This window comes from Hippoglossus hippoglossus, chromosome 9 (genome assembly GCF_009819705.1).
Source record: "Hippoglossus hippoglossus isolate fHipHip1 chromosome 9, fHipHip1.pri, whole genome shotgun sequence".
Lineage (NCBI taxonomy): Eukaryota > Metazoa > Chordata > Actinopteri > Pleuronectiformes > Pleuronectidae > Hippoglossus > Hippoglossus hippoglossus.
Window position 1 is genome coordinate 12,178,737 of NC_047159.1, and position 12,659 is coordinate 12,191,395.

The 12,659-nt window shown below is 45.6% G+C and overlaps 1 protein-coding gene across 2 annotated transcripts in view; it reads right to left on the minus strand.

Moving 5' to 3' along the window:
* LOC117767516 (netrin receptor UNC5C-like) overlaps window positions 1–12,101 on the minus strand; it is a 197,732-nt gene extending 185,631 nt beyond the window's left edge. For both annotated transcript variants that reach the window (XM_034595243.1, XM_034595242.1), the window contains exon 1: window positions 11,628–12,101. In XM_034595243.1, the coding sequence (XP_034451134.1) occupies window positions 11,628–11,748 (121 nt within the window). In that variant the 5' untranslated portion in view covers window positions 11,749–12,101. The remainder of the gene's footprint in view (window positions 1–11,627) is intronic.
* Window positions 12,102–12,659: the final 558 nt, after the last annotated feature.

Below are 12,659 nucleotides of genomic sequence, written 5' to 3' on the forward strand. Positions count from 1 at the left end.
TGTGTATTCTTCAAAAAAAATACAGCAGGAAAGTGTAAATTCCTGAGTGAATAAATGAGGCTTTGACCTGCTGTGTGATCTGAATGGAGTGTTGTAGTTTAATCAAGTTTGTCAAAGAAAAATTCTTAAATATTATTTATACAAGAAGCACAGTGCTTTCATTCAGTATCTCAAAAGTGAGGATGAAATTAACTTGACCAATCACGAGTCGATCTCATTTTTCAATCGTGAGGTTTCACCCCTTTTAAAAGAGAGAAGAATTGAATTGTTTTTGGCTCATCTGCTAACATGGAGGAGGTGGGATTTATAACCTAACCAGACACCAGGGGCCGACCCAGATGATTTGGCTTCCCATTGGAAAGCTTTCATGTCGTAAATCTTTTTATAAAGTCTACGGAATTAACCCACTGCCTCTGTGGTCGGAGATAGTCACCAACATTACCAAGGTGAAACCTCATTGTAAAGGAATGCCAAAGAATGTGCTGACTTCAGCCGACCTCCTCCGAGAATCACGTAATGAGCAACAATGAACTTCATTTTAATTGAAAGGCAACGAGCGGTGAAAGCAGCGACTCCTTCTGTACCTGCTCTGACCCTTCACTTTACCGGGGTCCTCGGGGATGGAAACACAAAAACCACAAGCAGAGAGAGTAAGAGTGAAAGAGAGAGAGAGTGACTTTTAGGGTCAAATCCCTTTTTTAAATAACCGTCGATAAATGTTTGTAAGACAATAGAGCCCTGAGAGCCAGAGGGCTCAGAGGAGCAAGCTAACAAGTTAGCACACACACACAAATTCATCTGTGTGGGAGAGAATCAATGACAACAAAGCACAGTTGAAACATACTATAAACAGCACAAACAAGTCAGAGGGTCTGTACTTGTATAGCTGAGTCACAACGCTGAAAAAACTGACTTTAACTCCAAGGTTTTCAAGAGTCAGAGAAGATGTTAAATCTCTCAATCATTCAAAACAACTTTAGAGCTTTCATCCACCGCCCTCATCATCCCGCCATTTATTCAAAGCCTCCTTGGAAACCGTCTTTCCCAAAAAGTAATATCTGATCATCTCCACCAGCAGCTGACTCACAGTCAATGAAAAGCTGGACCTTAAGGCACCAGGCACTCAATAAAGACTTTTAGAGCATAAAAGGCATTATCAAAATTGAAATACAAAATGTAAACTAATCTTGATATGATTTTAATATGACAAATAAAAAAGAAGTGTGTACTGTAATTTGCCAATTGGCACTGAAAAAAGCATTTTATATTTCATGTTCTCATGTATTATGCAAACCCTGATGTTCAGCTTTCAGTTGGTCTAAATAATCAGCTGTGAACAATTCTTCAAAAGGGTGGTTTCCAACCTGTTTACACATTTCCCCGTGTTTTCATTCATATTGCACTGTTATCATTTCACTAGAGTTATTTCCCTATAGGAACGCCTGTGTAATAATAATAAATTAACTGTATACTTTCATACAGAAACGTATAGGACACCAAGGCAACGAAACCCAGAGACAACAGCCTCAGTCATCTCACATCTGGTAAAAATCCTGCTAGCATCGCTCAAACCTGCTTTACAGACGAGTTAACAAGCCCATTTTTCATTGTTTTCGTATCAAGTCAGCTATATCTCTCTGTCTTTAGTCCAGAGGCGGCTTGTCTCATGGACAAATTACACTGTTGAGTTTCAGAACTTAGTCTTGGACGGTGTAACATGAAGCTGAGCAGTCATTTTCTATAAGAAAATCCAAAAGGCTGGGTCTTCTGTATGAATTTCCCAAACACAAACAGACATACCAGATAGCAGTGTTGCCAGCGGCTCACCACACAGCCACTGCATCTTCCTCCATTTCTCTCTTTACCGTTTCTTAGATTCAATTTATTTCTCCAAATCACATCATACATTATCTCAGACCGAACAATAATGTACCACAAGATTCTCAACTTGTGTGAGGGTAAAGCTGAGATACCCGTCCTCCGTTGACATGGCATTGGAGTAAATGACAGTGGAATTCTTTCCGTAAATTTGGTTACAGCCTTATCAGAGAGACACGGAGTAGAATCTATCTGGCTGGTGTTGAACTGCAGGGCATTTGCTCACGGTCATGCGTCTCGCTACAGACAGTCACCCAGAATCCCTGGCTGCTCGCGAGCTGCTGGAGGGGCTAAAGAAGCTGCACTGGTACCGACTGCACATGGGGACTGGCTAATAATAGCAGCAAATGATCTGGGTACCACGGTGCGGATTTACGCTTCCAATCCACTGAGCCTCGCCTCCACCAGGGCAAGGAAATGTATTAACTGTACCATTTCGTACCACTAAAGGAGACAGGCGTAACTACACGTGAGACCTACAGAGCTGCAGGGAGACGGAGAGGCCATCGCTAACTGCTGAGCTGGAACCACCAGCAGATACAGTGTGTAAACAATCAGAGTTAGAAAGAAGGGTGCTAAAAGAAGAAGGGAGCAACGAATGAGTGCAGAACTAGAGTATGTTCAAATGTACTGAATGCAATTAGCCGCAATAGTGACGTAATGTGCTATCAGCGACCCGTCACCCCTTTGATGTTGAGGTTTGATTGAAAAACAGCTTCCGGTCCTTTTCAGAAAAACACAGCACATCGACAGCACAGATATTTGTGTCTTTCTTATTATCCATCAAAAAGCCAAATGCTTTCCTGAACACAGTCTGCTCATTTAGATTGAGTACGTAGACCTCACCGCCGACCTCTAGAGGTCACAAGTGAAACCCCTTCACCTAATCCTGACCAAAACCCTTCAACTCATCTTCTCTGCCTTCTTCAGATGCTGGATCAAAATTGCATGGTTTAAACTCCACCGCCTCAGATAGCTGCCATATCTAAATGTGTGCCCGCTGTAAACACAGGGGCGTCGTGTCTACAGTAAACCCAGGCCACATCCACTTCCTGAGAGGGGCGTGACCAGCCACAGCTCATTTGCATTTCAATCTACAGACACATAAACTGTTCAGAACAGGGCTGAAATAGATGGTTTATGTTTGAATGCAGCATCTGAGGCGTGTTTTGAAGAAATAAACTTCAGAGATCTATAAAAACCTAATAAAAAAGGTGTACATTATGGAACCTTTAAAGTGAGGCTCATGCAAACAATATGGCCTCTGTGTGACTTTAAATCCGAGTGAGGTTAAATTATTCAGTCAACCCTTCTGCCCTCATTAAATCTCTTCCCTCTTTCTGAACACTGTGATTAATCACTAACCCATCGGTCCTTCCCTATCTCGCACCGGGACATGATGTCCCTCTGTCCAAGTCACTATACGTCTCTTCCTCCTGCTTGTTCAACATTGCTCTCCTTGGCTTTTCAGATTCTCCGTCTCTCTCACCGCCCGCATGATCGCTTCTTCTCCTGGAGAGCAAAATATTTCAGGAAGCAACATTTTTACAGCGGAGAGTCATTATTCTCTCCCCATTCTCCCCCCTCTCCACCTACCCTCCTATACCTGCTCTCCTCTGGGGGAGGAGGGGGGGAAAAATGCTGCGTGCATGGATAATTCTGGAAAATAGCGATGCGATATTTCATCCCCACGCGCACACAATGCACACACAAAACATGCCCTCTCAGCAAAGTGACTGCCCATATTCATTAGCCACTTAGAATGCTGTGTTCAGATGAATCAAAGCAAACTGCTTACACGTAATCTTGTCACCCGCCGAGTAAAATATATTGGGTTCCTTATTACAGTTGGTGCGGAGCCAACATAAGTGAATGGACTTGTTGTACCATATGTAGTGTGTCTAATGTACAGTGTGTGCTTGTGGTTTGTGTGCGTCTAAGTACTGATCATACACAAGAATCTCCTCACTGAACTGTACAAAGTTTAAGTCGTATGTGTGTTTTCTTGCCTCTGCATGTGTATCAGTGTGTGTGTGTGTGTGTGTGTGTGTGTGTGTGTGTTATGGTGCAGTACAGTAAATTGCATCATGTCTACAACAGAACAGGCAACCAAAAACCTTTTTATAACACACGTTAAATCCTGTTTTTCACAGCATCCCACAGAATTACAATGTACCCCTCTCGAAACAGGCACGACTTCTGTGTTTGTGTGTGTCCATGTGTGCAAAGTGCAGACGTAAGCCTGAGAGGTAAAAAGTTACAGTGGTGATTATAGTAATTATGGTTTCAGGTTTTTGCATATTCCTTCAGATGGACCACTAGATTACCAGACAGTTTGGCACATGCACGGAGGGAGCGAGTGGAGGAAAAAGAAAAGAGTTACTGTTGGGGTGAGCGAGGGAGGGGTTGGATTGAGGGAGCAAGGAGGAGTGGGAGAGAGAGAGAGAGAGAGAGAGAGAGAGAGAGCGAGAGAGGGAAACTGGCAGAAAAAAAGGGAGGATGTGAAAAGAAGACCAATAGAGAGGAAAACACGGTAACAAAGGAGGAGAGAATGAAGTGGCGAAAGATACGAAGGAGAGAAAGACTAATCCTTGAGGCTGCTTCCCCGATGCTTCTCAGCCCGCTTGCTCGTGCCCTCCTCCTCCTTCTCCTCCTCCTCCTTCTCCTCCTCCTCCTCTCCCCAATCCTCTCTGCACACGAGGAGTTGTATGGGCTTTTACAGTGCGGCTTTGTTTCCTATCAAAAAGGAGCGTGAATGTCAAGTTCTCTTTACTCTTTTCGTTACTTTTCTTCTTCTTCTTTCCTGCCACTTCACCCTCTCTCCATTTCTCAGTTCCTGCCCCTAACCTCGTCCCTCCTGTCTTTTCTACTCCATCTCTCAATACAGGACAATGCATATAACAAGCTTTGCATTGAAACCAAAAAAGGATCCGGGTCCCGGGCTCGTGGACCCCCTGTCGCGACACGTCGTCTTTTCTCAAAGGGGGCTTAATTACATATTCATGGTGACACAAATAAGACTCTGTTGCTCCAACACACAAACACGCCACTCAGCCAAAACACCCAGCACCCATCTGCTGGTCGTGTGTTCGCCCTCAAGGAATTGTCCCATCAAACGGAGCACACGTATGTAGAAATGTGTCCTTTTTTGTCCGTGTTTTACTCCGAGCGTGTCTCAGGAGGGACACCTTCGCAATCCCGGGGCAGGTTTGCGCTGCAGAAATCTGCGACACCATGTGAAAGCGATACAGACAATCTATCCCGAAATCTGCAGCCTGTCTTTAATATTGGCGCCATGAGCGAAAAATCTGGAGACACAGCAGATTGGTGCCTTGGCATGACTCCAAACAAAATGTCAGAGACAGACATGGGAAGGGACAGGGGATTAAGCGGAGGAGGGCGGAAGTTGGTTTCTTCACACAGACGGAGGAAAAAATAAAGTGTCTCCGGTAATCGCTCGTCTCCAATAAGTGCAGTGTGCTGCTCGTTGTTTTTGAAGCAAATAAACCAGCGCGAGCTATTTACTGGAGGTTTTATGGTATCAAATAAAAAGAATATACAGACCATGAAACGCCTAAGCTGCCGGCTAAGAGGCAAGGCCTTAAAACAAAGAGATGCAGGGTGAGATTTCAATGGAGGACAGCTGGCATGGCGTGGGGCTCCTTTTCTCTACCTGTCGCTTTCCTTCCCTTTTCAGTTCCATATATCAGTATTGGACGCACACATTTGTGCGGGTGTGCATGTGTAGGCAAACTGTCCCTCCCTCACTCTGACTGATGAGTTCTGTGCCCACACACACACAAACACACACACACACACACACACACACACACACACACACACACACACACACACACACAATGTCCTGCTGCTTGCAAGCGCCATTCAGAAGGACAACAATATGTCCACTGTTTGGGCCACACTCTAATTAAACAGCGTAAATCTAACTGGAGAAAGAGACGGAGTGGGGAGAGGCAGCAGCAGAGGAAGAAAGTAATAAAAAAAAGAGCTAAAAGTGAACGAGGCGAACAGAACGTCCGAGGTAGTAAATGGGAAAGAGATGAAGATGAAAGCAGAGGAAATGAGAGTCAGAGAGAGAAATTGGAACAAATGACAGCAGACAGGAATAGAGACGATGGACAACAGTGCAGGAATCGGTGGCCTGATACTTACTTCACTGGGTTCCACTGTTTATTATGGGGATTCAAAAAACACACAGTTCACAGAAAAAAGTAAAATGACCAGAATTCATCATACATTTACATTTAACAACTATATTTTAGTTTTTTTTTCTCCATAAAATGTACTGGCGTAGGAAAATAATAGCTTTTAGTTGTTCCATGACAATGTGTTTGTCTTTCATCCCTCTAAAAGAATTAACTAAAATGTATTTAAAACAATCCATTGTCTTTTTCGAGTGACTTTAAAAAAAGAGAATTCATCTACATCTGTAATAAAAAGACTAAAATAGGATTATAACTTTTTACAGTGCAGGACTGCATGGGACCAGTGGGAACTATATTATAGGCCATTGATTGGGAACAAACGGCTTTCTCTCTCTGAGCACCAGCCCCACACAGACTCGCACACACACACACACATACACACACACACACACACACACACACACACACACACACACACACACACACACACACACACACACACACAGAGCTAACTAAAACAAAAAGCCTGGAAACGAGATCCCCAAATGAGGCCTTAGGTTTCGAAGGCCATGAAAAATTCATAATTCCAGATCTTTACATGAAACTCTAGAAGGAATTAGGCCTAACAGCAGGAGACGCTGGGAATCGGTTTCAGAACATTTAGCTTCTCCCCTCTCTTTTTCCTCCTCTCCCTTGCTCAGCCTGTCCCTCTAGTAAACACGCACGTTCACAAATGCACAACCAAACACACACACACACACACACACACACACTGGTAGACACACACTTGCACAAAGAGGCAGATTCTAGTGCCATCCCGGGTTTTCCCCTGCGGAGAATGAGAGATGATAAATGGTGCGAGTGGTGTGGCGCAGTTTTTCGACGCAGTCTTTTGAAAACCACACTTATTCAGGAACCGGATTTTATCGCTGCTTTCACAACAAATTCCTCTGCCTCTATACACATATGTCCAGGCTCTTGATTCTGGGGAATAGGCTGAGCTTTAATTGCTACATGTTTCTATTTACCATACATGAAATGCACAGATCTGCTCCTGGATTTTCACGGCCCAACATAAATTAAACCTACAAGGCCAAAGAGAAAGGTCGGTAACAAACCATTCAGCAGCTACAACAGATTACAAATTGAAACGATAGAGATACAAACTGATAGGGAGATGGGAAATATATCATCACTTGTCAAACACAAAGTCTATGATGAGTAAAGAAGAACACAAACTTTAAGAAAGGACGGACGCAGAGAGGTCGAGGGAGATCTGCCACCACTGTGCTACAGAGAGCAGCAGGAGGGTCTCCTACACAAAACAACTCCAGACAGTCAAAGACTTCCTTTCACACACACTCCTGAACGCCTGTCCAAGCACACACACACACACACACACTCTGGTACGTTCACACACACAGTGAATGCAGACAGAATGCAGCATTGTTTGACCAGAGAGATATCTTGCTGTGTGTGTGTGTGTGTGTGTGTGTGTGGCAGTCAGTCAGCTTGTCTAGTCCTAGTGGAGTGATCAAAGCTGGTACAAACCACCCAGAGAGATTTCTCCCTCATCCATTCATCTGTCCTCTCTCTCACTCTGATGCAGAAACAGCATCGAATTCACCACATATAAACCTGCTCGGCCAATCAAATTGTGCTGGCAGGAGCGACGCGGCCAATCAAGTTGGCCTATTTTGTTTGCAATAATTCCCAGCTGTCCCCCTAGAAGCACTGAACCCTGGATGGCTGCAGTGCACCATGGGACAGGATCAGAGCATAATGGGAGACGGCGTGGGAGCTCTGGCAATATCATAATGCCAAGTGTGTGTGCACGCACATACACACACCATGTGAGCTCTGCTGGATACACTGTAACGGTGCCAAGTTCACACACACATGTACAATATCACACAATCACCCACATGTCGACATCCTGACGCACATACACACAGATACACACACACGTGTGCACAGAAACGCACACACACACACACACTCTACAGGAGTTCTTTGAGAACAACCCCAAGCTGCCAAGTTCATGATCACACACACACACACACACACACACCTCACAGCAGCACGTTCAGTACATCTTCACACCTCTGCACTACCAGGTTCACAAATATACACCTACGCACCAACCCCCACAACACGCACAACAAGCCCCGCCTTTCTGGACACAGAAGCTTCGACACAGGCCCATACACACCCACACACTTCTTTCAAACTGTGTTGTTCTAAATGAGATGTGTGGCTGAATAATATACATTTAAACCAAAAAATGTTTTAAAGGATCCTAGAATAGATGTGTGTTCAATCTATGTGCCACAGAAATGAGCGTGTGTAACCGGAGTCCGACAGCCAAACCGTGAAACATGAAATGACAGAGACTGTGGGACCATAAAAAGCGCAGACACACCAAATGTTTAACACTAACAACCAATAGCAGCTGAATTGTACAACCTTCCTAAACCGCAGCTTAGTGATCATAATAAACAGGAGGACTTCTCAGACTGCGTGGAGCGATGCTGACACCCATTCATTTCAGATCCAATGTTAGCTAATGGCTTTTTAAAAGGCCCAAAGGCCTGAGGGTGGGGCCTAGTCTGAAGGCCGACACACACACACACACACACACGTACTCAAGTCAACACGAGAGCATCTGAACTAACATTCACCTCTCGTTGTGCGCACACATGTCGGTGAGAGCGCGAGTGTGGGTCTGTGTGAGATAGACTTCCAGCGTGTGTCGCAGTTTGTGTAGCTCTGCAGAAAGTTGTCCACATGCCACTTTACTGACAAAGAGTTAAATAAAAGTTTGGTAATTAAATGCTCAGGAGAGACCTGGATATAAAAGAAAAAGAACTTGGATGAATTCAGGCTGAATGCGATGATTGTTCTCAAAATGGATTTTAAAAAACACTTTTTGGAGGGTCACCATCATTCTTCATTAGATTTGAATCCTCAGCAGCAACAGCATAATTTCATCAAACACCATCACCTTGAATACCATGAGTCACAGTCTTGGTTAAAACAACAATTTCTATTACCCTTTTCAAATGCACATAGAAACACATTTTGCTTTCAGACATGCACTGAACTCTGCAGATCCTTCATATTTTGTATTCTAGATTAAAGTCCGTAGAAAGTCAGGAGAATTCAATGTAACAACACGGCAGGGGATCCCCCTCTGGTTTCACTGCGAGCGAGTGGGGGGGTTGATGACGCTTGTAACGCAGAAGCAAAAATTAAGGAAAGAAAACAAACATCTCCCAGTTAAGTGGCGAAGATGTGTCGAGAGTTTGTGGTGATAAGAGCTGATGATGGTGTTGGGGGGTGGTGTAAACATGACCATGTGATCTCCGCAGCGGAGGTAATACATCACTTCCTGCCTTTGTCTGCTGCTCCCGGCGGAGGATTTGTTGCTGTCGTGAACAGCGTCCGTGCAGAGAACCTCCCGCTGTGCTGTGCACATGTGAAAGACAAAGTGCGGGTAAAGTCCCGACCCAATTCTCTACACTTCACCCGCAGTTCATGTCTGAAAAACGGCAACGGAGGGATTTGCTCCCAGCTCTCCACCTGAATGGACTGGGAGTCCAGTCTGGCTCTGATGCACAGAGAGGATCAGCTATATAAACAAAGCAGCCGGCTCCCCCACAGCTAGGTCAATGTGTTTGTGTGTTTTGCCCCATTCAATAGAGCAACTCGCCGAGTGACTCCTCACACAAAGGGACAACTTCAGAGACATGAGTCGAGTTGTTTGGAGCAGAGAAGATAACAGACACTAACACGGCAGACACGTGCAGAGCTGGGAGGGAGAGGACGAGGAAATTGGAGCAGAATGAGGGAGGCGGAGGGGCGGCGGCGGCACTTTTCAAAGAGCGGGCAAAAAAAGATTGAGGAGTTTCATCTGCCTGAAAAAACATCAACAGCTTTACGTTCCAATTATCAGATTTCTCTATACCAAAGTCAAATTGAGCCGCATGTCGGTGGCAAAGAGCAATTTATCAGAGTTAGGAGAAAGGCTGCTCAAATCGTGGCCCTAAATTGCGGCGTATTGATTTAACAGTAAAGCAATAGAGAACGGTCATAATGAATATTGGTGGGTGTTGCTGAAATGCTGCTCCCCAAGGCAACAAGGGCGACATCATGTCCTATTACGGCCCAAATTCTACACACACACACACACACACACCCACACACAAACCACGCAGGCCAATGAGTAAAGGTGGTTCCACTTTACCGACTCCTTCCTGCTGCAGACCAGGCAGGTTACAGTATCCTCTCATGAGGCGCTCAAGTGGAATATCAGTGGTATAATGGAGCGTAAAGTTTCAAGTAACACATAAATCTTGAGGGATATTAGAATATTACAGTTAATAAGGGATGAAATCCACAATGAGTGCCCGGTGATAAGGTCAAACTTAAGCGAGTGGGGCCGTAAAAAAGGGGAAAATGTGGCGAGTTAATCAGCTTGATAAAACAACATAAGGGTTCAGTCGTTAATGCTTTCGGGTGAACATGGACAAGTTGCTCCCTTGCAGAAGGTCACAGAGAGTGTGACAAGAGAGGAGGATCTCAGACAGCAGCTTCTCACACTGTGACACTCTGAGGAAATAACAGGTCTCACTCCAGATCAGTTTTAAATTCCTCTTATTCTTCACCTGAATGTGTTGCAGAAACCCAACACAAGCCTGGTATGTGTTCATGCACGATATGAGCTCTCTTTAGATAATGATGGAGAGCTGATGATGTTTTATCCTGAAGTTCATCCCTGATGTTTGCAGCTTGTTTTCTCCTGCAGACTCTTGTTCTTCTTCTTGTTCTTCTTTTGTTATCAGACGTGTATAATTGGCTTCATGCTCGTGGCGGCTCTGAGTGTGTGTGTGACTTCTGATCAATTTCCCAATCGAAGCAGCGAAGCGTCGCCTCTATTTTGCAAAGTGCTCATGCAGCGATGAGACATTATAGTCGCCCATAGTCGCGGAGGGATCCTCCTGCCCTTCACGGTTCAAACCTTCATTTACCTGCAGCCTCAGAGTTTGTTTTACCAATATATAAATGAATCTGTCATGGAGCTGAGGTCAACCCGAGCTCCACGGGAGTTTCTCTTTGGGTACATGTATGTATGTGGCTCATTGTTGGGAATGGAAACCTTATACTTGCACTTTACTTGTCCTCATCCAATCCAGCGCATATGAGGCCAGTTTTCTCACATTAATGAAGCCTGTGTTTGTCGTTTCACGCGGAGAAACGTGGGCTGCGAGTTGAGCAGCGCAGTTAAAGCGGGGAAGGAAATGCGCAAATAGACGTGATTTACACATGAAAGAAATAAACGTACACAACGCGCCCCCCAGCACCACATCCATTCAAATGGAATATGGAAAAAGAAAAGAGAAAGTGCAGGCTGCCTCCTTTGCGAGGAGCTCATCCAGCCGCTGCGTCTACAGCCCGGCATACCGCCACTAACACACACACACCATCACATCACTGGAGGAGAAGGTCCACAGCTTCCAAACAATCCATGTGACTCTTATTTTAAAGAGGGGGTCTGAGAGAGGAGTCATCCTCCAGCCTTACCTTGTCCGACTCCTGGCCGTGCGAGCACCAGGAGGAGCAGGATCCCCGGCGCGGCGGCGCACATCCTCGCCGAGCCGCAGCGCTCGCGTCCTATTCCACTTCTCTGTCCACTTTTCCCCATTAGTGCAAGCGGCGCGTAAAACACATAAACACGCACGAAAAACTCCCTCGCTCCGCACGGTGGGGAACGGTGAAAACTCCTCTCTTCCCCCCGCCACCACAAATCTCCTCCACCACTGGGTCCGCGGATCAGTCAAAGGAGTCCCAAAAAAAAAAAGCCCCAGGAAAGGTGCGGGTATAGGCGGGTATAGTCCCGGTGTCTGAGTCCCGGTCTCCAGATAGAACACGGCCGCAGGTTGAGCTGCGAGAAGTGAGAGGTGGTGGAAACTAACCACGGGTCCCTCCACTCGTGTCAGTGGCACTGCCTCCTCTGCTCGTCTCTCTCTCGCTGTGTGTGAGTGCGCGCTCCCTCTCTCCTCCGGACTCCCCGTTTACGCAGAGAGAGAGAGGGAGAGAGAGGGGGGGAGAGAGAGAGAGAGAGATAGAGGGAGACAGAGAGAGAGAGGGAGAGATGCCACCGCCCTCTGGCTACACTAGACCCCCTCTCTAAGATTGATATACTTTAATAACAACAAAACAGGATGGAATTTAAAATCTCACTGAATTCATGCGTAATTTGCGCACTTAATGACATGCGTGACTTCGGTTCCACTGTCACCGCTGCACACGTTGAGGATGAAGAGCTTCTCTCCCTCTTCCGCTTCTTTTACTCCATCTTCTGTGACTTAAAACAACCCCATACAGATCTTCTTCAGACAGATATTTTACTTTTACTGACTCGGATTTTTTCTCTTTGACTTGTTGGCGACTTCTTGTCCACCGTGTCTTTCTGTAGCGTGAGCCTGTGCGCAACTGAACGCTGCCGGTGCGGAGCAAAACAAGGAGCCACGTTTCTCCGAGATCTCACCGACTGATGTCTGCCCCCTGACGGCCACATGGACCCTGGATTTGTGTGTGTGTGTGTGTGTGTGT